The sequence below is a fragment of the Asparagus officinalis genome, chromosome 6 (assembly GCF_001876935.1).
Source record: "Asparagus officinalis chromosome 6, Aspof.V1, whole genome shotgun sequence".
Classification (NCBI taxonomy): domain Eukaryota; kingdom Viridiplantae; phylum Streptophyta; class Magnoliopsida; order Asparagales; family Asparagaceae; genus Asparagus; species Asparagus officinalis.
The window spans coordinates 376,261-403,556 of NC_033799.1; the positions used below are offsets into that span (position 1 = coordinate 376,261).

The 27,296-nt window shown below is 37.8% G+C and overlaps 2 protein-coding genes and 1 long non-coding RNA gene across 9 annotated transcripts; all 3 read left to right on the plus strand.

Moving 5' to 3' along the window:
- Positions 143-6,431, plus strand: LOC109844380 (nuclear transcription factor Y subunit A-7). Of its 5 annotated transcripts, none has more exons than XM_020413388.1 (6): positions 143-358; positions 875-963; positions 1,716-1,861; positions 3,725-3,796; positions 3,891-4,055; positions 5,917-6,041. In XM_020413388.1, the coding sequence occupies exons 2-6, from the start codon at positions 936-938 to the stop codon at positions 5,956-5,958; spliced, it is 453 nt and encodes a 150-aa protein (XP_020268977.1). In that variant the 5' UTR covers positions 143-358; positions 875-935; the 3' UTR covers positions 5,959-6,041. The 5 variants fall into 5 exon arrangements, with proteins under 5 accessions (XP_020268977.1, XP_020268973.1, XP_020268975.1 ...); XM_020413384.1 differs by having other exon boundaries at positions 148-358; positions 5,922-6,431; XM_020413386.1 differs by having other exon boundaries at positions 150-393; positions 5,922-6,431.
- LOC109844382 lies at positions 9,633-13,370 on the plus strand. Of its 2 annotated transcripts, XR_002248008.1 has the most exons (3): positions 9,633-10,985; positions 11,740-11,873; positions 11,981-13,370. It is a non-coding gene; the product is annotated as an uncharacterized LOC109844382 (long non-coding RNA). The 2 variants fall into 2 exon arrangements; XR_002248007.1 differs by lacking the exon at positions 9,633-10,985 and having other exon boundaries at positions 11,192-11,873.
- On the plus strand, positions 16,295-22,573 carry LOC109845578. Of its 2 annotated transcripts, XM_020414844.1 has the most exons (9): positions 16,295-16,557; positions 17,282-17,737; positions 17,962-18,130; positions 18,284-18,581; positions 19,216-19,288; positions 19,423-19,513; positions 20,733-20,812; positions 20,923-21,210; positions 22,224-22,573. In XM_020414844.1, exons 1-8 carry the CDS (start codon positions 16,492-16,494, stop codon positions 21,175-21,177), a joined length of 1,488 nt encoding a protein of 495 aa, XP_020270433.1. In that variant the 5' UTR covers positions 16,295-16,491; the 3' UTR covers positions 21,178-21,210; positions 22,224-22,573. The 2 variants fall into 2 exon arrangements, with proteins under 2 accessions (XP_020270433.1, XP_020270434.1); XM_020414845.1 differs by lacking the exon at positions 22,224-22,573 and having other exon boundaries at positions 20,923-21,225.

Genomic DNA, 27,296 nt, shown 5'->3' on the forward strand with positions numbered 1-27,296 from the left:
CACTCAAAAGCGGGCCCCATCATCTCGTATCCCAGTCATTAGTAGGTGCCTGACCAAAATAATAATAATAATAATAAATAAATAAATAAGTAAACAAATGAACGGCCAAGATCCCCCCAATTTACCGAACTTTCTCGATCTTCCAAACGTTTCTCGTTTCCCCTTTGCCTCTCTCCGCCCATCGGTTCTTCGCCAATTAGCCCTCCCCTCTCACCCCCTTTTTATTTTGTTTTCTTTTTCCATTAAAAAAAATAAATAAATAAATCTCTTTAGTTTTTCTCTGAGCGATCGTACTCTCTGCTCACCAAATCACCTTCGAACTTCTCCACGCAATAAAGCCCGTCCCCAAGGAAAAAAGGTAAAATTTTCGAATTATTCTCGGAGAAACCCTAGGTAGGTTTCTAATTTTAACTTTCCATTATTTTTCTTTTCTTTTTCTTGGACTGGATCAGTTGCCAAATTGGATTGGGATAAAACCTTACCGTGAATTTAACACCGATGTTGAATTAAAGCGAAAAAAAAAAAGATTTGTACTAGGGTTCACGAGCTTTATGGATGATTATGTTATACTTACAAGTTTCGAGTTTCCTAATTCACGATTTTACTGAAATCAATCTGTTATTATGTATTTAAAACCTCTTTAGGTTTGCGATAGAATGATATATTGCTAGTGATATTTTTATGAGGGACATAATCGCTAATGTCTTGATTTCAATGCCTCAATAGTACTAAAATGTTTGTTTTCTTCTAGATTAAGAAATATATTTCCTTTTCAAATAGCATATCCGGCCGGATAAGCATTATTCATTCTGAAAGTGTTACAAAATTTTGTTGGAGGAACAGTCGGCAATGACACTTCAACTTGTTCTTTCAGCTTCATTTTGGGTGCACGCAGCTTCTTCTACTTCCAATCTGCGGCTGAAGTCTTCGGAGTCATGACTTCTTCCGTGAATGATTTGTCTGGTACGCGTCTCTAAACCATCGTCTGTTCTTGCACTTATATTAAGTTAAAATTTAGTCCAAATGCATTACCATAGTTACAACCATTTACTAAAATCAGAATACTAGCAACATCCGACGGATGTGTTTTGTGGTTTCCTATTTACTAATTGCAGGCATTAATGTCATGTCTAATAGTTGTCCTGACCCTATAACCCATCTTTTGCAATAGAAAAAGTATTTAGTAGTTCCTTGGATATCAATTTCTTAAAAGGAAGCATCCTCTCTTTGCTTGACGTATTATCAATAAAGGAAAAAAGGAAGATAAATATAGAAGACAATGCTAATTACATCATATAAATAATGGTTTAATGTTGCTTAGGACTCTTAGCACTTTCCTGAGACCGAATCACCGTGTCAAAAGCTTTAACGTTGTTATATATTTGTACTGCTCTATGAGCCTGACTGATTTAATGTCATTAATATGTTGAGCCTATGTGTGTAATCCAATAAAGTAATCTCGTTCTTAATTTATCTCTGGTTAAAGAGTTGTATACCTCTTACCTCAGTATAGTCATTATTATGTAGAGCTGTATGTCTCTTACCTCAACACGTTGGTTTCTTTGTTTGTTTATCTATTTATCTTTGTACTTTATATTTATGTAGCAATGTTTCGTAATGATTATGTTTCCTTTAGGCTTTATGTTTAATATCTTTTATTTTCACCCTTCATCTTCTTTATTTACATGTTATGTTTTACACTAATAACGATCCAGATAGCAGCGGACCTAATGAGCAGCAAAAGGAGTCCCAACCTGTGGCTCAAAATCAGACTCCTCCAAATGGAAGTTTTCAACCGGGCATGCCACCATCCTCTCTATACATGATTCCTCGTGGTCAAGTTGAAGAGGGACATGCTTTGGTAATTTTCCTCATATGTTTCATTTTTGTACTCTTTTCTATTTCTAATTGCGTAAATAACTGCTTGTACACTTCCTATCTATTTAATGCTTGCCTGCTTTCTGTCAACATCAGTTATATCATTGAAGTGGATTTATGACATTTCTGCTTTCATGGAAAGCTTCGTCATTTGAAAATAAAAGATTAGCGTAGTCAATAAATTAACCGCTTACATTGCTGCTTGATCAGTCATATGTATAGGTCGTCATCCATCTTAGGTGGAGATCAACCAGTTAAAATATCCGGTATCTCTATTTATATACGGATGCACTCATATGCGTGTGCATGAGCGTTTGTGTGCCATACAGGCTGCCATGTGGCAGACTACTTGCTATGCAACGCATGGGTCCTATACATGAGGTTGATAAATCAATATGTCAGTTGACACCAAATAGCAGACACAAAGGAATTTCAGCAAAATACAAACAACTTGATTAGAGTTAGTATTCTTTTATCCAAAGATAAGGTCCTGCCCTTAGTTAAAATATATATACATAGAATCATGGTTTACCATTTTGATGTCTATATATACATTCCAAGACTAAACCAACACTTTCAAGATTTATTTTCACATAAGCAAGTAGTGAAAATTCATCAGAGATTTTCCCTTGTCCTTAGTTGTTCATGCAGTTAGTCGCAACCATGCAAGCTCATGAGCTGGAGGCCAGCAAGTAGTATATAATAAGACAGCGATTCTCGTAAGTACGATATGAGAAAGAAAATGAGCAATAACATAGCCATGAATCTTCATAAAAAGAGATGCAACTGGAATGTCAATTCTTTAGAGTTAAAAACTGCATTTCTATGCATTAATAATTGATGTAGCGAGTATTAATCTGGCACCGGCATATTAGTACCATGGTATCACCTAACAGTAGAGGCCTCTGGACTCTAGGTGTATTGCATTCATACTATCAAAGATTTTTTCATTAGCATTTATATGAGCATTAATATTCTTTTCAGCAACATATCATGGGAAGTATTACATATGCATGTATTTGCGAGATTCACCAAGTATAGGACCAAATCCCGAATCAACATCATAAGTTCAATAAATACAGGATTAACCACTGAGGCATCATAGTATGATCTTTTCATAAACATGGAGAGTATGAGGTATTAATGAAAAGACAAGTAGTTCAACATGGCATTTGGGGGATATCGAACAAGCATGACTCATAACAATAAATTTGGGATCGTGCTACTTACCTAAAGAGCGAAATATCCGGAAACCATCTTTTGTGCTCGTGGAATCCGAAATAACGCCTTTATATATCAATAAGGTAATCATAACTTAGGCTCAATGCAACAAACTAATTAATAAAGAAATCATAATTTACCATAAGTAATCATAACTTAGTCCCAAATAATATCTTTACATATCAATAAAGTAATCACGACTTGGCTAGTTTTGTAACCATTAATTGACATGGTACCACTTCTGTTCCACCCGGTCATTAATGTGCAAATCTTATATCCTATTGGATCATGATCCAAAACTGATCCACGAATTTGAGAACATTTCAAGTCCATTTATACTAATACATAAGGATCAAATCCCTGATTACTTGCACGAAATAGTTATATAAAAATTAAAATAATATAAACCGAAAAAAATTATGCCACCTCGTACCCATTTGTTTTCACAAACATACCTATTCCATGTAAGGTGGGGATGTAAACAGAGATGAAGGTGAAATTTTTTCATGATATATTTAATGCATCACTTAAATCAGTTTCCTGATTTGATTTGAACATAAACTATTGGGTCGTTAGCATCTTCTAAGGCATCACTCAGTTCTGACTTACTGAATGTACATGGCAGGCTCAAACGGCATACCCTTATATAGATCCATACTATGGAAGTATGATTGCTGCATATGGTGGTCAAGCTGTGGTATGATTTCTCATTATCAAGTCTATAAAAGTCTTTTGTTCAAGTTTTTTTTAATGTGATTCTAATTTATCACTTGCAAATAAATTACTTTCAGATGCATCCCCATATGATTGGAGTGCTTCAGCCAGGGGTTCCATTGCCGACTGATGCAGTTGAAGAGCCTGTTTACGTCAATGCAAAGCAATACCATGGTATTTTGAGGCGCCGGCAGTCTCGTGCAAAAGCTGAATCAGAAAATAAGTTGATAAAAAGCCGGAAGGTACGTTGCAGTAAATAAGCATGCTATGGCTGTTTAAAGTAGAATACTGGCCTCATGGGTGAGTTATCTTTTTGGAAGGCCTGAGTAAAGTGAACTGCTGAATCTCATTCATAGTTTTGCAAACTTAATACGTTCTATCAAATCATCGATATGCAAGTGTTCGATATTTAGTGTTATCTGAATAGTAAGTGCTTGGGTGCATAATTGCTAGTAAGCGTACAAAGCTTGACTCAATTAAGACATGATTCTATCAGAGCGGTATAAACGTTGTAAACAAGGAAAATTTCTCTCTTTCTACCTGGTTATTTGCATAATTTCAACAGCCCATCTTAAATAATTCTGCTTAGATTTTTTGGGTGAATTTGCTTGCTTTATCTGATGTTTCCATTTCTTTCTAGTCATGTGCTCTGCATAGCAGGCTCCACACACTGTATCCGACATGAAATCTCGAGAAACCTCATTTTAACCTTTTGTACTTGAGTAAACATGCTAGGGGCTCCAGCGCCGCTGGTTGCCAGCTTAGAGGTTATGATGCAAATAGTGATCGGAATTGGATTGTGTAGATACTGGGAAGTCTAATGTGATGGACAAGCTTATTATTTATTTCTATTCCTACCTTTAGCTTAGAAGATTTCAATAAGTTGTAATTAAGACAGCCTAGGTATGTAGTTTTGGTAAGAGATGGCCTTTTGTGTTTAAAATCTTATGCTGCATCCTGGGGAGGATCATGTATAGTTGGCCTAGTTGGAAGATGACTTCTTTGTTGGGGACCTTGGGGGTCCTTGGTTAGACGATTTTGGGAGTCTATTCCATTTTCATTCTTTGGGTTATGATGATTTTGAACTGAAGTTATTAACAATAGTTGAGTTGTAAATTGTCTTAGATGTTCCCTTCATTTTAGATTTCTGTAAATTTCAAGATTTTCTTTCCCATATATTTCCTGTTTTTGATTATTGGCATATGTTTTATTGCACATTTTCGCTGCTATCAATTGCCCTGTAGCACTTAGCTTTGGAGGTTTGGCAATCACACACACAACTGGTTGATGTCTGTAGCAGTATTGCAGTGTTTGGTTATTTCATGTTGGTTGAAGTGTGCTCAATTTAATGAGGCGTGCTCCATTGTGGACCCTGGGACAAGATAAGGGGATGATGATGGCGACAGTTATGATCTGTTTTAGTTGACTGCTTTCAGTGTTTTAGGCTTGTGAGGCAATGATGTAATTTGCAGCACGTACACATCTATCTATTAGGTCATCTCCAACGGAGCTGCAATTTAGCGCTAAAACCTATTTTAGTGCAAAAAAACTCCCTCCAACCAATCGCTAAATCCCGTGTTAAATTGATCAGGTGCTACAGTGTTGCGCCATTGGTGCAACACTGTAACTTTAGAGTTTTTTTTTCTTCCGATTTTACCCTTAAACTATGTGATAACAAATTAAAAATGCCTATTGTATCCTATTATATCATTCATTAACCTTAGTTTATTCCATTTTTTTTAAAATTTTAACTTTTATAATGAAATTATAATATAAAATAATTATTAAAATAAAATTCTTTTTGGTGTAAAATTTGGTGTAAATTATTAAAATAAAACAATTTGTTAAATATTTTAAATAGATAAAAATGTTAAAAGATAAGAATAATAAAAGGAATATTCTTTTTGGTGTAAAATTTGGTGCAAGGGGTTGGAGATGGAATAGTAATTTGGTTAAAAACTACACCAACTTAATGTAAAAACTACACCATTTTGGGGTTTTGGTTTTTTTGGGTTGGAGATGCTGGTCCTATTTCCTTGCTTTTTCCATAATGAGAAAGAATTGAAAGAATTTGTGGAGTAATCTAATGCTTTGAAATTTTAGTGCAGCCTTACCTACACGAGTCTCGTCATTTGCATGCTCTGAAGAGAGCGAGGGGATGTGGAGGTCGATTCCTGAACTCCAAGAAGAAAGGTGGAGACCAACAGGAAGACGAGGCTCAAACTGGCAACCATCTGTCCTTGGAGAATTTATGCCGAGAGAATCCCCAGAGTGCACATGTTGCTGAATCCAATAAAAAGGAGAATCCTTCATCAGGATTGTAAGATCAAGATAATTGCAGAAAGAAAATAAGGGGGGAGACGTGTATAATATTTACTGGAATAATCTGTAGGGTTGTAGCTTTTAAGGTTTGAGTGGCGTCTTTTATTTCATTTTATTCTTTTCTTTTTCTTTTTTAAATAAAGTTCTAGGTTTAAGTTGATGACCCTTTGCGTTTGATTGTTCTGTTCTTGTACCAGTTGAGCACTTTGTGAGTTATTGTAGCTCCTTTTATTGGGAGTTTGCCATGCATGTTGTAAAGTTGTAGGTAGTAATAGTCTCGTGCCCTTTATGACTGAGAGGATACAGTGTATTAACTGATTTGGTTCTGTGCAGCTCATGATAGCGGCATCCTTTTTGCTGCCTTTTCTTTCTCTGAAACATATTCATCAGAATTTGATACCTTATTGAAAGCGCGAGCTCAAGATAATAAATAGCATGGCCGGTGGTTTGTGGGAGAAGAAAGGTTGAATGGTGGCTACAGCAATTATTTCTCATGGCCAGCTGCTTGCTATTAATGAGGGTGTCTTGTCGTCTAAAAACTGAAACCTAATGTTCCCCACCGTAGGATGCAGTTGCTGCGTTCATCCTCTGGCTCTTCCTTTTCATATGATGAAGGTGATGATGATGCATCAACGTTGCGTGTCCTCGGGCGGGTAGTATCACGTCTCCTTGGACTTGTCTTCTGAGACTTTGCATCAGGAATGGTGTCCAGGCATTGCAGAGGACCTGTAATAAACTTGGGTGCTGTGAGTCGCAAAGAGTATGGTATTACTGGAGGTAGGAGTTTGAATGAGAGGAGGAAGAAAAAAGAGAGGGTGTTGGGCAACGTGAGGACATATACTTTAGATATGACAAAAGGTATTGATAATATTGGAGGGGGAAAGCTTGAATGGGAGATGGAGATGCAATTGGTTGTTGGTGATGCGTTGGGCGTGAGGGAGGTGTGCAGATCCCGCTCAGTTGGTTCAAGTAGGCAAGGACGGGCAACCAGCTCTCCACTCTTCTTCAAAAACCACACAGGTCAAGCAGTCACAGAATTCGGCAGCAGAGAAGGGGAATAGAAACAGGTAGGTAATTATCAAATAACATTTCACTGCCTTCTATTCCTTTCAAATAAAACTTAAAATTAATTTGTTAACTCAACAGGTAATTAGTTAAGCTTAGTTAATTTAGAATTCACAGCTAATTAGCTTTTACCTGATCTAACAGTTGCTTCTATACAAGCCTTAACTAAGCAATCTGTTGCGCACACCAACTATAGATACTGTCATCATCTGGTACTGTGACACAACCAAGAAAGATTTTCTAGTGAAGGCATTAATCGCAGGTTTGCAAGAAACTTGTATTCATGCTCATATTTTTTTGGTCCTTTGAGCCAAATAATATCATGCTTTTTAGCGGGTTAATGGCTAATGACAGCTAAATCGGTAACTGTTGTTTTTTAAAAGAAATACCTCTAGATACGTGAATGATTTATTCTAGTCCGGTACAAGTGAGGATGTACGCTAAGAAATGAGGACTTTCCTTAGTGAGTCGCCCTTCAATTACTTTCATTGAGTGAATCACTAGTGCATTTTGAGTGGGGAGCCCTGTGGGGGCCCATTATTGGCATTGAGATTCCTAGTGACATGCCACCTTCCATTGGTAACGAGTTCATGCAACTTTATCATCAGTGACTTCCACTATAAGAAAGGTAGATAAATGGGACAATATGCGACGGAAACTCACACTTCACAGTTTCATAGGTGTGGAAACTGAGATGACCTAACTTTCCTCCAAGGTGAGGGTGACTGGACCATTTGAGGGATAACGCATAGTGGAACTAAACAGAAGCTACCATCACAATTACATATGTACACACTCCAGAGACTTGTATATGTGGTTGGGAAGATGATCTGAGGCCCTGCTTCCACAAGGCACCATCGCTTAAACCCACAGAGGCCAAAAGCTTGGGAAAGGGGAAGTTTGTGATTGGTCATTTTTGAAGAAATCTCAACTTCTCAAGTAAGACGCGACATCTATAATTCAATTCTCCAACAATGCAATTTAGAGGGTTCGATATTTTTCACCCTAGTTTTGTAGTGGTTGGTTGCTGCAAGATCCATCATATTAGCTCTATATCTCTATATTTATGTCTAGTGCCGATAAGTATAAGTGAGAGTCCAATCAAAACATAAAAAATATCAATTCACTTAAGACTGTTCATCCATAAGCTACACAATGCATGCTTGAAACTGATGTGTACGGTCAATTAAGGATTGATAGAGACCCCAGGGGAGTGTTTGACAACTTTGTAAAATTGGACCAGGACTGAACCTGGCCTAATTTTGTGTTATTTCTTGTTTGTCAAAATTATGGGCCCATTTTTTGTGCCCAAATAGTGTCACTAAACTAGTTTTGTTTTGGACCGGGGGGGTCTTGTTCAAAACCAAACTAGTTTAGCGTAAAACTGGGTCAGGACGGGTACTGGCCTAGTTTTGCTCTGTTTTGCCAAACTGACCCCAGGATTGCAAGCTTCTCTTGTTTTTCAACTAGTACATGGTGAAGACAAATAAAGGCTAAAGGAGATATTTGAAGTGACATCTAATTCATAGAAGCAAAGGGTACAATATCAGTGGAGAATGACTACACTTCTGCTGATGTTGTTATCATTAGCATTACAATAATTGGCTGCATTAAAAGGAAAATATGACTTTAAAGAGTTTTATTATTTGTGCGCCTTTTATAATTTTTCAGTTGTCGCTGTTGAAGAATTAGGTGAAGAAACAGGTTCTTAGATGAACAAGATTTGCACTTGAAGAAATAAATTGCCAGGATCATGTAAAAATAAGACTTCCTTAGGTATGTATTTTTACAATGAAACTGCAAGGAGCCTGGCTTAAGACGCTCACATCATTCTGCTTCTAAAATTATGATAATTTTCTTTACATGTGAAAGGAAACAACTCTATCTACTTCTGTTTTATAAAATCGTCATGTATCACAAGCTTTACTCATGTATTATATAGTCAGGTTATTTTTTCCCCCTCTTAGTTGGCCACATGCAAAAGTTGGAGGAGCTATTTCTAAGAAATGACAACCACATTTGTGCAGGTTGTGGTGCTTCAGATCCCCAGTGGGCGTAGGTAATACAAATTTTAATCAGTCGAGAGTGGGATTTTCTTTTGTCAAATAAGATGGTGTTGCTGTTTGCATTTCTTTCCAGCAGTTGTTTCCAAGTAACTAACTGGTTCATCCTGAAAGCTAGACTAGCGAGAGAAGTGTGCTTTGGTATCGCCATGGTCATCCATGTATGCGACATCATAGGATCCTACCCATAATTTTCCTTTGTATCATTTTCTTCTTCTTTCTAACCCTCCCTCCCCCTCTTTCCCCAACCTAATTTCTCACCTCCCTGTCTACGTAGGGAGCACCATCATGATGCCTAATTGATCCGCAACTTCCATTGAGAAAGACACGGGAAAATAATCCTGCAGTAATGTGAGTCCCACGGTAATAACTTATATTGCTGGTCCTGTTATTGGAATTTCTGCCTGGAAAAATCTGAACATCAGTTATCTACACATTATGACTACTACTACAAATTACCTATAAGGAAAGGTCTCCCTTTTGTTATGTGCAAGTGCCTATGCATTTTCATACTTTATGCAGCTCAAAATCAACCAGAAAGGTAGGAAGTACACATGCATATGAATTTTCCTGATCCTGTTAGTTGCAGTTCTAGTTTAGGATATGAAGATACACGATCTACGAGACTTTCTAATAAACTAGACACCGTTGTTCATTGAAAGTGTCGAAGGAAACGTTCTGCAGAATTTACGGATATAAACATTACTGAAGTCTCACACAGCCTATCCTCTCAAAAGAAGAGAGGTGGAAGAAACAGAATGATTGTAACATAATAAGCACATTCCCAGACAACTGAAAGTGAAAAGATATTTCTATATGGTCTCTTCCTAGTTTTCTGATTTCTTAATGAGCTGTAACGGAGTTCCAATAGGGCAAACATACAAAGCAATCTACAATATTCCTTCTTGAACCTTGCAGCATTTTGGAATTTTAAGTCTACAGATGTATTTTCAATCTAGGTAAACATACTGCAATGGCAACAGCAGCCGTAAATCCTTAATAACAGAAGTTTGGGTTTTCAGCTAAAAGATTGCTTTTATTCACGCCTGTCAAGGGTCATATAAAGTTTTTTAATGTGAACAAGAATGTTAAAATATATATTGTTCAAAATCACCCACCAGTCTTTTTTTTGTGGCCTTTCCGCGTAATCCTTTTTTTTACCCCCACCAACACTCGCATTTCATGTCATTTTATCATATTATTGAGACCACACAAATTTTATACACAGGACATGAATATCTCTTATAGCAATTAATTGGTTTTTAACATTATTCCCTGAACCTAAATCGATAAAGCAGCAGTTTGTAAGTTTGTGTAAATATGACCTGAACCATCTTTGCTCATTTTTTGAAGTTCGACCATCGTAGGAGTTTTCATATGCCTAAAATGCGAACATATCTCAAAGGTAATTTTGTGATGTTTGTTCCCAGGGTTTGCTAAACATTTTGCAGGGACGATATTAGTGCCCGAACTAGTTTTTTACTGGACGTAACAATGTTATAGATACCTGAAATCCATCAAAGAAAATATTCTGTTGTGACAAATATAATGCACAAAGTCCAAGACGAGTTGGTCAATGGTCTAGGTGAGTTGTTCTATTTAGTTCATTACAACTGTGATACAGGTGATATGTACAAATTCTATCTATGAGGAGCTTCTTCCTCAAGGATTGCTGAAACCTACCCCTGAGGCGAGATATGAAGAACGCATCAAATTCGTCAGGTTGTTGAATGAGAGGGTCGTCATTTCCCTTTTATGTGTGAAAATCTATTTATATTAATACATTCTTTTCCCCCCCCCCCCCCCCCCCCCCCCCCCCCGCTCCCCTCCCCCCCCCCCCCCCCCCCCCCCCCCCCCCCCCCGCCCCCCCCCCCCCCGCCCCCCCCCCCCCCACCCCCCCCCCCCCCCCCCCCCCCCCTAGGGGTCTAAATATCTGCTAGCAAGAATTCCTGAAGCCAAGCTTGCGTTTTGCATCTTCAGAAGGACCATATATACAGTGTAAAATCTATTGGCAGTATGCATAATCAGTTTATCACCAACAACTTAAACAAGGTAGAACATTATTCGACTTCCACATGTAATATGCATCTATATTTTAGATTTGAGAAGATCACACACCAATGCTAATAAAACTAACATAAAAACAACACGAAAATTTGCAATAGAGTTTATTTGGGGTCTATCTCGGTGAGACTGACTAGATGATGAAAATTGTGAATGTGCAAATCCACCATGTAACCACCGCAGAGTCCCACATTCCACTCGGTCCTTGCTTCACCTACTTGAGCAGTCGCTTATTAGTTTGGTAGTTGGTTCTGTGCATTCAGTTACGCTGCGCATACTATTGATCCATCTAGCTTCTGCATCTACAACATTCTAAAGCATCAAAGACGTGAACGTTCAAGGGTGAAATGTGAAATTAATTCAATATTTCCAATAAATTTTCACCTGAAATTATATTGATTTGTACTTCTAGGAGCAATCCTCAGCAAGAAGGCAGGAAGACTTAGGAGCATTAAAGGTCAAGGTGCTGAAAGGCATAAATCTGGCTATGAGAGAGATACTTATAAATAGTGACACCCTTATGTGGTTTTGACTCTTGGACAACAGGTAGCTCTACATGTCAGATTTAATTTCTATTTTCTAACTATTTTTCAAAATAATGCCACAGTTTCATGTCAGAAGATTTTCCCCTCGTGACAATTGCCTTGTTGCAGAGAGCCCAAACTGCCATAAAACCAAGCAATTTAAATCCCGTTTGAAGGAGGAATTTGGATTATTGGTGACTCAATGATACGGGACTCTGAAATTTGTGAGCACATATGAGAAATTATTTTTGTTACCTATATTACTATCTGGAGTCGGGAGTTTTTTTTCACTATCATGTTCAATTTATTTCTCTATTTGCATTAGATCTGCAAGATTTAAAAAACTACTAATCCTCAGAATATATAATTGAACTCTAGAACTTTTTTATGATGTAAAGAATGGAACTCCAAACCTGTGATTAGTATGTACATCTGTTAATTTTCTGAGACGCGCAACTCACATTCTTCATAAAATAGTATGCGTTTCATTGGTTGTATGCTCCATCTCAAGTTTCACAATTTTAAGCTTAGGATGTGTTCAATTTCAGAACTATCCGTTCGCATGTGTCACAGTACGTAGACAGTTCAACATCAATGAACACCCAATTCAAAGTAAAATCAGGCATTGAAGTTCATAGGCAAATCGATTAAATTTAAAGCTAATAAATGTAGATACTTATTCCTACTTGCAAAATGAAGGAATAACTGACAACTGAAATAGAAGACGCATAACATGCATCATAATGCCGTCACAATATTTTTGCTTATCCAAACCAGCACATTATACCAACATCATGACATTACTCATATATTTATTTACTTTCGTTTAAATTATTGCTTCCAACTTTAGAATTCCTTCAGATTTAATCTCTATGGCTTAATTAACTTCTGAATCGGACAATTAAGTTGACCATAACTAGTCTGAGCCTTTCATAAACAGGCCTTTGATGCTTTTATTTACTATCAAGATTACATGATGTAAGTTTAAATCTCACATGTAATGGAGACTAGACATCGGGGACATCTCTTGACCAGTACATTTTGTAGGATTTAAACCTTCAGTTCCGAGAATTGGTCGCAAACATGTGTCTGGAGTCTTAGCTGAAGTTCTCTTTGATATATAGAGATCCATGTTCACTAATGTGGTAATAATTCTCTGTGGCCCTCTAAATTCATGCTTAATAACATTATCATACTTCTATACTACCATAATTAATATCTACCTTAATCTTAACAAATTAATCTAGGTATTTCAATACTAATCAACCCACTGTCTGTTCAATAGCAAGTGTTTGTCGACCATGAGAAGCTCTTTGTGGATGGCATAATGGGTGAAGCTGAGATTCGTCCCCGACCAATAGTCACAGCTGCCATGACATTAATATTGAGTATTTTGTGCGGCGTTGTTGTCTCCGTTGAGTATTTTTGTAATTTCTTTCGTTGGTTTGTATGCGTTGTCATATTTTTTTTTCGAGGAAGGAACCGACCTGTATATATGTATTTTATTTATTTTGTACCATCTGTTACATTAAAATCTTATCAATATTATACCTTTTTTCCGGCACTACTCTTGTTGCTCCTTGTACGGGGGTGCTGGGAGTATAATATGTTGTTTTGATTATGAATACGGCGGTTGGTGACAAATCTGAACGACGACGCTCAATACGTATAGCATTCCAAACGTACGTTATTATTATTTACTATATATTTGCTGATACGCTTGATCGTCTGGAACCTTAGTTTGCCCTCTCAATTCATTTCTTGGCCCCCGTCCCGTCTTCTCATAACGAAACGTTTCGTTCCCGTTCGGTGAAAGCGTGGCCGATATCTCAGCAGGTGGGATCCAGTTCCCTGGAATCTGGATCGATCATCACCACCTCGTATACTTTATTTATTTACTACATCACCATCAGCTTAATTTAGTTCATCTTTGCATTAAATTAATAAAGATGAAGGGCACTAGCGATCGAGCCAGGTATCTATAGCTAGTGCGGAAAATTAATTTTTTAAAAATGGCGATGGATAGACAAATTAATGCTCGCACGGTACCCACTTTAATTTTTTAAACCACCTATATATGTTCGCGTATGAGAATGCTACGGCAGGATTATTATTATTATTATTATCATCATCGTCATCACCACCACCACCATCGATCAACATCTCCTTGGCGCGCAGTTACAGCTGGGTTTTTGTTACTCCGAAAATGTGCATGGACGCCTCGATCGAGGTCTACCTGCAGGTTCTCGTCAGCAGAAGCCTTAGCATGGGATTATTCTTTATTGCTGTCCTGAAAACACTACCACCGTAACTATCGGAAATCAAAAGCTGGCATAAATCTGATGGTGACGTACGGGGAAAAAGCGGAGGGAAAAAAAAGAAAAAAAAAGATAGAGGCACACCCTTAGACACACCACCAACCACACTCCCCCTCTTACTACAGTGATTTTTCTAAAAAAATCACATGTGGGGCCGCTGTACTGTAGCAAGTGGGGAGGGTGTGGTTGGTGGTGTGCCTAAGGGTGTACATGTAGCGCCTAAAAAAAAAAAAAAGAGTACAGAGCAGCTATTTTAATACAATAATAATAAATAATGCACATACAAACATTGATAACTGCAGTCACCTGTATGTACTGTAAATACATTATTATTTCAGTGCTAGCTGAACTATATATAATAATAACATGAAGTTGTAGTGCGTTCGCATCTCTAGGAAGCAACTGATCAAAAGATATTGTGACGTTCATTAATAAATACAAAGGAATTCCATCCACCAAACAAAATGCGTAGTAACACGTCTATAATAAACATATATACGTACCCCAAAGTTTAAAGAGCATATATAAAATTAAGGGTGGGGGGGAGGATAAGCTTTTGGTTGGATACGTGAATGCGTGCGTGGCAGATCATCTCATGATCCCATGATAAACTTCGGTGGTTATATATATATATAACAACTAATTAAAAAAAAAAAAAGGCGTGATTGATTTTTAAAGATGAATGAATATATTGGGTGGCCCAACCCAACCCTGATACCTCGGTGAAACTTTAAACCCGCCGTTGCATTGTATCTAGGCTTTACAGGTAGGTAAGACTTATCTTAAAACAATTGATTTATCAGTAAATTGAAAAGCTGATCAGATGGCAGCAGCAAATTAAGTTGACAACTTCCTACTGGTCTATTCATCAGACGGAATACTGCTAATTAATTAATGGACTATCATACTTCAAAATTTTCTAGTTACTAATGGGAGAATTTTATTTTTATTTTAAAAAAGGACTGTTTTTTTAAAAAATAATAATAAGCAAAACCGACTCTCTTATGAAAATATTAGCAAAACCAATTTTAAAAAAATCGACCTCTTTTAAGTCAATTTTGCAAATATCGACTTTTAAATACACGGAACTAGTAATCCCATGTAATTAGTGATCGCTAATTATGGCTAATCTGAAATGTTCGTCTCGTGTACTTTGTGCTAAAATACTTAAAATTCAATTAATGAGAACTAATTAAATATATGGGAATACTAGTCTCGTGTAATTTAAAGATAAATTTTTACGAAGTCAATCTTTTAATTTTAAGAAAGAGATGAATTTTGCTAATAATATTACAAAATGATCGATTTTAATAATTGTTTTTCAGAAAGGGCCTTTTTTTTTGTAAATTCTCCTTACTAATAATAAGTGCAATTGCCAGTCAGAACCATTTTTTTTGGGTTGTCATTCTTGCTGTGTGTAGATAAAGCATATATAATAAACCTCCAAAATTGTTAAAAATCCTTTGGGCATCAAGATTCAAGTCGTGGGAGAATAAATCATCCTTGATAAATATTATACAATTTTTTTAGGAAAAATATTATACAAATTTTGGAAGTTGCAAAATGGGTTAGTGTTCGGTCAACCTGGTCCTGTACTAATACCATGTCAATGAACGTAACTGTGTTTTTTTGCCAATAGGCTACAAATGTTTTCAATAAAGGAGAATTTTTTTAAAAAGGTCCTTTTTGAAAGTTTATTAGCAAAATCGACCTCTTTTGGACCAACTGGACAAAAAAAAGTCGATTTTACAAAAACAAAGCATCAACATACACGGGACTACGACTAGTCCCGTGTATTTAGTGGTGCCGAATTACACCCTAATAAAATTTATTTAGTATCGTATATTTTTAAAGTTTAATTAGCATGTGATTAGCCAACATTAATTACCTGGGGCTACTAGTCCTATGTATTTTAAAAATTATATTTTACAAAATCGACCAAAGAGGTCGATTTTACTAATTAAATCCAGAAAAGATCGATTTTGCTGATAAAGTTTCAACAATGATTTTTTTTTTTTTTTTAAAATCCTTCAATAAATTCTTCATTTTATCTTTATTATTTTCATGTAAAGTCCAAATATCAGAGGTTCCTAAGGGGTCTCCAGCAAATTGTAGCTTTGCAGTTTTGAAAATGGATTAGATTTGCCTAGATATGTATATATGCATAAAAAGTTGATGAAGCTGGAGCCTGACTTCGAGAGTTTGCTCTTTTGCCCGAACTGCAGAAACCTATTGCACTTCATGAAGGAATGATTTCAGGGTGACTTTGTTGAGTTCTGAAACAATTTAATTGGGAAACTTCAGTTGTTCGACAGTTTGTTCATGGAGAATTCAGGAGCTCCAGCACAACCAGCCCAAGGGATGGCCTCGAATTCCGCTGATCACCAGGTAAATTTTTTCTTCCTTGATTTCCTTACTACAAAAAGACTATGTTCTTCTTCTTCTTCTTCTTCTTTTTTTCCTCTCCTCCTAGAGTACTGGGACTTCTCCAATTCTTCTTTAGAAACTTTGGTTTGAAGTTTGCTTGTTAGATTCTTTGTGGATGTTTTCGGGCAGGTTCTGTTCGTCGATTAATCAAAATGTCATGTTGCTTACTTTGTGGCTGGAAAGTAAAGTGAATTGAATTTCGATTTTCTTGCAACAGATGAAAACAAAGATACTTGAAGTAGATTACGAATTATGAAGTTTTGACACAGTAAAATATGTATACGTTATCTTTCCTTTTGGCTTGCCTGGTGACGATACAGTTTCATGGCCAGTACTATATTCTCACAAGTAAACTGCTAAACATATAAAAACTTGATTTTCTCCTTTTTGACAGTTTCTTCTTGACTGAACAGAGAAGACGGTTTTCGTAATTTTTCTAGTGGGTAGATAAACTTGTGCTGTTACGTTGCAAATTAAGCATGGTTTAGCATGATAGATGCGCTAGTTTGATTTGAGCTCTTATGGGAGCCTTGTTCCAGCTTTTCATGCCGAGACCCCCTTTCGCGAAATATATATAGAGACTGTCGTATAACTTGCGTAAAAATTAAGGTTTGTCGACAATTTTGATGTGAGATGGCCGTGTAAGTTGTGTGACTGGAGAGAATTCAAATTAATGCTTTGACAGGCACCTGATCGGGGAGACAGGAAAGGAGGAGAGATCGGGTCAGCTACTGAACCTAGACGACCAAGCCTTTCCTCTTTACAAACACCAGGGATGTCGTCAGAGAATGCATTGCCTAGTTCCAGCTTGACAAGAGCAGCGTCAGCTGGGTTGCCTCCCAGGCCTAATTCTACCAGGACCAAATCGTCCAGCATCAAGAATCTGCATCCACAGCGGAGCTTCAAGTCGAAGAATTCATCGATCCGGGAGGGCGACAGGACAATTCTCCTCATTCCAGGGACACCAGCTTCAGAAGAACAGCAAGATAAACCTTCCATACTGTCAAGGCAGTTCTCCCTCAGCAAGGTCTTTTCTTCAGTCCCGAGCCTCTCATCAAAAAGGACACATTCTTTACCTTCCACGCCAATTACAAATAGCGGTGCAAACTCAGCACATGTTGTCAACATGCCTGATCTCGAAGTAAGTACCTTAATGCATTCAGGTCCCTTAATTTCATTTATACCATTTCTTTAAAACCTGCAGCCCAGTCCTACCCATTTAGGCTGTTTACTTAATAGTTTTCGTTAAATTTCTGTTCAACTCGCATACCAAATTACCAATTATCATGCTATACAGATGTCGTGAAGCCTCTTTATTTACCTTAATCTGCCTGACCTTTAATTAGTGTTCTGTTTATATAACAGAAACAACAAAGTCAGACACACATCAAGCGCTCATTTTCAGTACCGGGGAATGTCAAAGGCAGGCGTTTGCAGAGAACAGGTTCTTTGGGTCTATTTCGTGTAATTTCAACTCCTCGAGCCATCTTTCCTGACACTGCCACACAAAATGCTTCCGTTGAAACAGTAGATGGTACTATCTCAGCATTGTATCTTTTTTGAGTCCGCATGGCAATTTACCGTGTCAGTTCCGTTATCCAGAAACTTTGAAGATACATATTATGTAAATACAATCTGCTGTACTCAACAGTTCCCTCATCTATGCTATTGCATAATATATTTGCAGCAAGTGAAGATGAGGGTGAAGATATTCCTGAAGATGAGGCAGTATGCCGAATATGCCTAGTTGAGATTGGGGAAGGAGGAGAAGCTCTGAAGATGGAGTGCAGCTGCAAAGGGGAACTGGCTCTTGCCCACCAAGAATGTGCAATCAAATGGTTTAGCATAAAGGGGAACAAGACTTGCGATGTCTGTGGACAGGAAGTCAAGAATCTATCTGTAACTCTTCTCAGGATTCAAAATCCACCGATTGGTAACAGTCGGCTAGCAAGTGCTCTGCAGCAAGGAGAGACTGCTCGCTACAGGTAAACGCGATCTGCCAAAATATTAAAATGTTAATTTATTCTCAATACGCCATATCAGCTGATGGACTATGTTTTATCTGAGATGATTGTCATATTGATACGTGAAGACTAGCTCCACAAATAGGCCTAGTTTAATTAATATTCTTCTAGCTAGCAGGTTTTGTTTCCTCCAAACTTTCTGGTAGTTACACCTAAGTACACGGAAGACTTAATTTATATAGTTACAAAGCTGAAATATATCCACAAGGTATTTTTGGAAGCTGGATATATACATTATTCTCGATGAATTGTGAGCACGATTATGAGTCTAGAAAACGATCCCAAATTTGTCTTTAAAGCAATTAAGTTTTATGAGGTCTGTGTGTGTGTTCCTTTTGGAAGGTGGCGGTGAGCATGTCTTATTGAATTGTCTCTTTGGTAGGAACTAGCTACAGCATGTATCACGATATCATGTGCTTCTCCTTACATCCTCTTCTGAGGAGAAAATGTGATAATACTCTATTTCTCAGGGGCTTCCAGAAGTTTCTAGATTAGAGCGAAGGCTCAAATTATACTTGTTCCTTTTTCACTGTTTCTGCAGGGAGTTGGTTGACTGTTCTTTTTCACTTCTTTCTTTTTCTTGAACTTCTGATAGGGTCTGGCAGGATGTACCCGTTCTGGTGATGGTCAGCATGCTTGCTTATTTCTGCTTCTTGGAGCAATTACTAGTGAGTAACTAACCATATAGACATAGTTTATCTTCGTTTTCATACGTCAACTTCCACGTTGGTGTTAGCTCTTACAAGTTACCACTTTGATTTCTGTCAACTTTGTCAAATGTCTGAATACTTCACTGATGCAGGTTACGGATATGGGTTCACGTGCTCTTGCTATATCATTGCCCTTCTCCTGTGTTTTGGGCCTCCTTTCATCCATGATAGCTTCTACTATGGGTAATTATCATGTTTCGTTTTCTTTAATTTTATCTATTCATTTCTGTTTTCATTTATGTTTAACTTATCATGTATTATGCACTGAGAGCACCATAGCTTCAGGGATTTTCACATATTTCTTCCATATTCATTTCTGTTTTCATTCTGTTTTCTTTAATTTCTTTAACATCGTCACCTTCGGTCGATGTTAAGAAGTTTTCACATATTTCTTCCATTTATGGGCTACACATGAGTCCGGTATGCCCTGAAGCTATGGTGCTCTTAGTGTCTGATGTCAATTTTTGTAGAATCTCTTTCTTATTCTTACGACTGAAGTATAGTCCAAGGTAGTCAATTTTTCTTCTTCTTTTGAGAAGCCCCTGGTAATCCAAATTGTAAATATATGCTTCGAGTGTTACACTGCAGGTCTTCTTTAATTGTCAGGAACTCTTTTAGAGACAATATAAGTTAGCGCTACCATTGAAATATGACTTAAGGATGTTATGAACTTAACATTCATTAGTTGCTATGCATTGACGCATGTTTGATGGCAAACAACACTATAGTTGATACTTCAACGGCACCAGCTACTAACCTTGTATATGTTTGAACTGTCCTGGAGCTAACCCAACAGCACCTCTCTTTTAAAAGTTCAAGTTGAAATGACTGTATGTTCCTTTAAGCTTCACAAGGAAAAAAAATTATGAACCATGTATGTATCCAAACATAAGAGCATCGTATCTAGATAGTTAAGCAAATAAATGTAAAGACATGAAAACTTAGAAAAAAAAAATCTTATAAAGTTGGTTGTCCAATGCAATTACACCGCAAGACCAATAGCAAATCATAGTAGAAATTCCCAAAAAGCTTGCTAAGTAAATCGATATTGCTCAGTTGGCAATGCTGAGACGACATAAAGAATGCAGTTACATTGAGCCTGTCAACGACCAATGGAGCCTTGTGCTACACAATATTCCAAGAAAGGTATGATCTTGAACTATAATATTAGTGGCTGAGAAAGTGGTTCGTAAGGACTATGTGATAAACAAGTTAAGCCGAAGAACATCTGGATATGTTACCACGCGTGTGTTTAGAACTTCGTCGCGTATATTTGACATTTGATGACTTATAGATAAATGAAAAAGCCCGGCGCACTTTTTATCTTGTGTTAGTTTCTCTTCATTTGTATATATTATGTCTTTTTATTTTTCTTTCTTATTTTTTTCTTTTTTTTACACAGCTAGCAAGAGTTACATATGGGCTTATGCTTCCTTCCAATTTGCAATTGTAATTCTATTTGCTCATATCTTCTACAACGTGGTGAGTTTCTTTTTCTTTTTCTTTTCCTCCAATCGGATCGGAGCTGCTGCGGGGACATTCTTAACTCATGTCAAACGGTTGGTTCTTATCCGTCTGTATTGAATTTGCAGCTCAGAGTGGCCCCTGTGCTATCAGTGCTACTATCGTCATTCACAGGGTTTGGGATTGCAATTAGTACGAACTCGCTGCTCGTAGAGTACTTGAGATGGAGAAGCAGGCGAAATTCGTCATTAGCTCAACAAAATAATAGCGGTGGACGACAGCAGGAGGGCACTAACCATCCTGGAACGCAAGACAGGGACGCCGCTGTGCTTGTTGAAGGTCGGAGCCACAACACCGCTGCTGCCTCCCCCCAGAATGAATGAACGAACGAACATATTGCTTAACTTTATATAAAGGTAGTTTCTACGATGAACTTTGCTATCTATTCACTGAGTCGTACGACAACAACTATAAAAAACCATCTCTCTTCCGGGATCTAAAAGATGTCATTTTATCCCCTTTTTTTTCTGAGACTCTCAATGCACACAAAATTAAGAAGGCTTTATGGAGGAACCGGCTCAAGAGTAGTTCACGTAATTCCTCCAACTACTCTTGGCTTCTGGATGTTCTTTTTCGGAGGACACTCCCCATTAATTTCCCAGCATAATATACACTCTCTACCTACCTACCTACCTATATCTGATGTTGTTGCAGTCTATGAATTTGATGTCAAGGCTGTAGATTGGTTGGTGCTTGAAGTCTCGCCATCAGGAGCCATAAAATCAAGTGGGCTCTCATTTCTTTTCTTTTTTTTTTTTCCCTGCTTTAATAAACTGCAATATGAAAAGAACGGTTACCTTCGCTTCTTACCCGAAGGGTGTCAAGCGGATAAATTTCAACCTTGACCGGGATGCTCCTTAAAACTTGCAAGCATACATGGAAAGTTTACTAACCTCAATAAATTCTGTTGCCTCTATAAACATGTACTTTAAGAATCGAATCTTTTTTTTAATCTCCTCTACTAACATCTACGTTAAGAATCAAATCCTTTTTTCTTTCCTTCATCGTTGTTTTAACTTGGTTGTGGATCTTATATACTTGGTCTAATTTCTTTGATTTTCTTCTATCCTTTTTGTTGATCACAGTGTTGATGTCGGATGAAAATAAGGGAAATAATGAGCGTTTATTAATATTTATTAATTCTTTGTCACTTTGATATCTAAACTTTCAACTTACATTACAAATCTCAATCTTTGCCGAACCCAGGCTCCCCCACTGGGGTGGGGAGCGACATGGATTGGCCATGTGACCTACTGGGTTGACTAATAATTTAAAATTTTAATAGTACGATATTGTGATTTGACATTTTTCCGCTTGATTACCTTGGATTTTGTCCGTAAAGCTTAACTTTCTTTTTTTTAAATGTCAGGTACTGTTGTTTTGCATTGTTCGAAAGGGATGATAACCAGGGCCAAAGTGCGGCTGTAGCCAGCATCAAACAAAATTTTGACGACTGGTATATATATGGAGGATGAAGAAGAAAAGATATGACTAGTTCTTTTGCTTTGCATGCAAGATTGAAGGAAAACTCCTTTGTTTTATTTGAGATGATTGAAGGAAGTATTTTTTCTGTTTCTTATGTATTGTGGACTTTGGTATGCTCGACTGCACGCTGTAATCCTTAATTAATTGAGTATGCTTTCTCAAAATCCACCCCCGCCTTCTCTCTGGTGTTCTTGGAGCAGTCAGAATGTATGTATCAACGTGCATGTTACATGAATAGAGCGTGTTATTATAAGTGTAATAATAGATCATGTACCGGAAGTGAATGTAACTACATAACTACATGCATCCTTGCTGATATCTAAATCATCGTATCATGGAAGCACAAGCGACGCGACATGTAGTTTTAGGCTTCCCTCTTTTTACTCCCGCTCATGCTCCGTTTGGCTGGTTTTGTTTTTTATTTTTTTGGCTTTCCTTGAGATTTTCAGTTATTTATTTTCAAAGATTTAATTTTACTTAAGAAGAAATCGCCCCCCCCCCCCCCCCCGACCCCAAACTACTAACTAACAAAGATTTGGTCTCCTACATGGAAAAAGTAAAATAAAATAGACAACAAGGCTACGCAGTTTAAAGTTAATTGGTTCAACCAAAATGAAGATCATATACGACAAGATGATAACAGGCATTCAAAAAAAACACAAAAACAATAGTGAGCGAGAATGATTGAGGAACTCATAATAAGGAACATTAAGAAATTCAAATACAAATATGAATGTATTGCATAGCTGATTCGCATGTTGAACAAATTTGCCAAAGAGAACACATAAAAATAGAAAGCACGACACCCCCCCCCCCCCCCCCCTCATAATGAGTATGCAAACCAAAAAAAAAAAAAAAAATTTAATGAAGGTAAAGCCTCGTACAAGCACTAGGTGGGCAAAGAGCGGGTGCACGCCAAAAAATTAAATGGACGACTACAACAACCCAGAGCCAATGCTCAACCAGTGATCTAGAATATTTAGCATAATCCAAGAAGAAAAATATATGAAAAAATGACTTTCGACCTGAAATAAGAAAAAAGCAGATGAATAATTTCAAATGCAATATCCAGCACAATAATAAGCTAAGAACAAAAGCATTCTCCTAAGGCCAAACACAACAACCCTTAGACCAACATGACTTACCACAAGGTTAGCGGAGGGGAGGAGGAGAGGGGGGGGGGTTCAAAGAACATCCCAGAATAATTCAAAAATCCATCGCCAACAAGAGAACCGCTTTTACTAAAATTATCTGGGTGACATTTGAAACCAGAGTACTTATCTACAAGTAAGGTAATACAAATATTATATGCCAAAATTGAATGAGAATGATACTCCAATCTTCGATACAGTAGCTAACGCGTCTTCATACAACTGCAACTTTTTGCAAGCCTTAAGCAGCAGCAACGCTACGCAATCACGTTCAAATCCTTGTATTGATTACGCTGACGAGAAACTATCTCAGTGTGATTTTATACAGTTAGCGATCAATCAACATAAAGGAATATGATCAAGTGCATTCAACTCCTATGTTCTCTGATTTGCCATTAAGTGGATCTAATATGTGGTTACTTTGCAGTGAGAGGGAGTTTGAGGAGAGTGACGCCTCTTCTTAACCGTGTCTATTTGTCATCGTTATAAGTCACTATCAGGAGCTTTTAACTAATATGGCATGATTCGAGGCGGTTCAGGATTATCATGGCCCAGATTCCAAGAAGACCCACTTATAACTCATGTGTGTGACGTATGCTGTTGACCTCTTGCTAATTTTGGTAAAGAGATATTGTTCTGTGAAAGCAATGATTCAGCTTGTTTTGACAATTTTTCGAAGGTCCTACAGTCTCATTGGCTCAGGACATAAGAGTAAAAATATTCTTTTCTGGCTTTCAGTGGGATAGAGGCAGCAACGTGTGCTCTTGGCCAGTTCTCTGAAGGACATACTCCCTATGAGGTAGCCTTGACGTGTGCCTCTGACTGATAAAAAGTTCTTAACTATTCAAATGTTGTAGGCCTTTGATAGATAAAATTACTGCTCATGCTGCCTCTGACTGGATAAATACTTAACTATCAATGAGTTGTAAGGCTTTAGATAGATAAAATTACTGCACTAGGTCGTCTCTTGGACTGGAAAACATATTGTCGCTATGCTGGTAGAGCACAGTTGATGCGCCTCAGTGTTATTTAGCATTCAGGTCTACTGGAGTTCCATAGCTTTTGCCTGCTAGGAGTTGCTAGGCACTGTGGAGCAAACTTGCTACGAAGTTCATGTGGAGCGGGTATAGGAATTTAATGTGAAGAAAAAACCTTGGTCGGTGGAGGAATGTATGTAACCCTAAGAATCTGGATGCTTGGGTTTCAAATTCTGAATAATGTTGGAATTGTTATCGCGTTAAATGAAACAAGGACTCTCTGTGGGTGAATTGGCTTCATGATGTGTGCCTAAAAAAACCAGAATATATGCGGATGATTTTAGAAGACGAAAGGACAACTCATGGAGCTTCAGAGTGTGAGAGATTGAATTTAAGGAAGAGGTAGTCAGAAAATGTGTGATAGTTGCTGTGCGCCAGGATGAAGTTGCAACCATTATTTTTTAGAAGTCAGTTCAGTAGAGATGAGTGGAGTAGAGTTAGAGATTGTTGCAAGTACCGCACTACTCATGCAAATTGGCCTGAAAGCTCCCGCACTGCGTTGAGAAAAAAATGTTGCTGGAAAGGGAATAAACAACGACGTAAAAGCAGCTTGGGCAACAGCTGTGTATAGTATATGGAGAACAAAGCACAAAACTAACTTTAAGCAGCAGATATCAACCACATGACTGAAATGTAAAAGAGCCCAGCTTTTCTATGAGTTGAAGATTAGCTATTCGTGTACATGAGGATGGCAGACACGCATAGAAAATAGAAAGGTTTGTATTCTTGCAATGTGAGGAAGTTATTCCCTTATTTTGCATAGATTTATATGTTAGGGATTGAGAGTTTTGAGATTGTACTTCATGCTTTGGAATAAAAGTTCCCTGCTTTATTGACAAATAACAATAAAGGAATATGTGAATAGAAGAGTATACCTCCACGGATTTGAACGCCTTATAGATTCTACAATTGCTGCGGCCTTGCATGCTGCAATACCTGGAGAAAACTGCCAGCATTGAACCTGAGGACAGGAGAATTCTTCTTCATAACATGTAAATTTCACTGACACTCTGGACTCTATCCTAACTGATTTGTAAGTTTGTAACTCTCAGAATGGAGCATAATAATATAATTAGAATTCCTCCTAGCGTGATGGTGTAATTGAAGGAGTTGGTGAGAGAGAGGGAAGAAGAAAATTGGGAGTGTTACATTCATTCTCATCTTTGAATTTATGCTGATTTGAAGGAGGTGATGAGTAGGGTTTTGGTCAAAAGTCGGCTTGCTGGTGGAAATTCATTGTATAACTTGCTTCGATTACAAACAAATTCGAAAGAATAATGCTTTGTTATAGAATTTTCATACACAACAATCTAAAAATTCAAACTCTGGAGAAACAAAACACGAAAATCGTTTATCAATTCTCGTTTATCGTGGGACTGTGTACGCGACCCATACCGTGGCGGGAACGCTTTGGTGTCGGAACCATGCCGATTCACAGATCGTGAAAGAGGGGGCTTATGATTCTAACTTTCGCTTATCGAAGTAAGAAATTTAAACGATATCTTATCGAAAGTAAGATAGTCGTTCTTCTTAAATGCAATGTCAAAGCTTAATTTCAAAGGGCGTTGCAAGAAAAGACCGCAAATCTCTGCTCTCGTTCCTGCTTGGAATGCTCTGAACAAATGCTGCGAATCTGCCTCGTCAGAAGTGACCTAGGGAGCGTATTTATAGCCTGCTGGGGTCTTGTAACTGCAGAAGACTTAACAATCAGAAGAAAGGTCAGTACGGCGAGACAGTTGTTTACTGTCCGCTGGCGCAGACAGCTTTGCTGTCTCGACCCGCAGAGACAGTTAAATTTGCTGTCTCGCTAGCGAGACAGTAAATGCTGCTGCGGAAAATGGCAGTTTCTCGCTGTAAACTGTTTCTCTCAACTTTCAAACTCCGGTTATTTTGGGGCAGTTATCACACGTTGATCTTCGGCCATTGATGTTTCCCACGTCCCTTTGGCAGTTAATGGACACGCTGTAGGGCATTAAGCAAATGTAGTTTTGACTAATTTCAACACTGTCTCACTGGCGAGACACGACGAAGACTGTCTCGCTGTGCGGAGACAGTGCGAAGACTGTCTCGCTGCGAGACAGCAAAGATTGTCTCGGCTTGGCGAGACAGTCATAACTTGTTTTGATTTTTCCAAAACAGTATGAAAATCCTTTCTGTGAATTTGAGTGATCTCTCTACTGCTATGGGAATAATCTATTAGCATTTTTTGAGCTACAGATACCCCCATCAAAAGTATTCCAGACCTCATTCTTTTTATGAGGAGCATGTGGGATACTTTGGATAAGATAGATTTAGCTTACGATCCCTTCAATGGGCCTTGGCTGAATTAGATCGTCATGAAAGGACTTGTAAAATGGCTTCAATGTTTAACCTCGCTTCTGCCTGAGCTTAGTCTAATCCAGTATCTTCGCTAGAATCAGTTAAACGTTCTCGTCAGGCGCTCGGGTTATCGCTTAACCGTTGGTCGAAGATCTTGAATTGAAGTTGATACCTTCTCTTGTGAATTCAGCGATTACCACTTGAATTGGTAATCATCCATAGAGAATTTCCTACAGCGTTATCCTAAGAAATACTTCCAGATTAATTCTTCCAGAAACTTCCATGTTAGGGTGGGGAATACAGTTAGAAACTCGGTGTACCCATTGGAGTATATCCATGATGTTCCATAGCTGCAAAACAGAAAAGTTTACTGCATCGCCTCGCGCGAGACAGAGTTTTCTGTCTCTGCTTAGGAACAGTTCTGTCGCGGGCAGACAGTGTTTCTGTCAA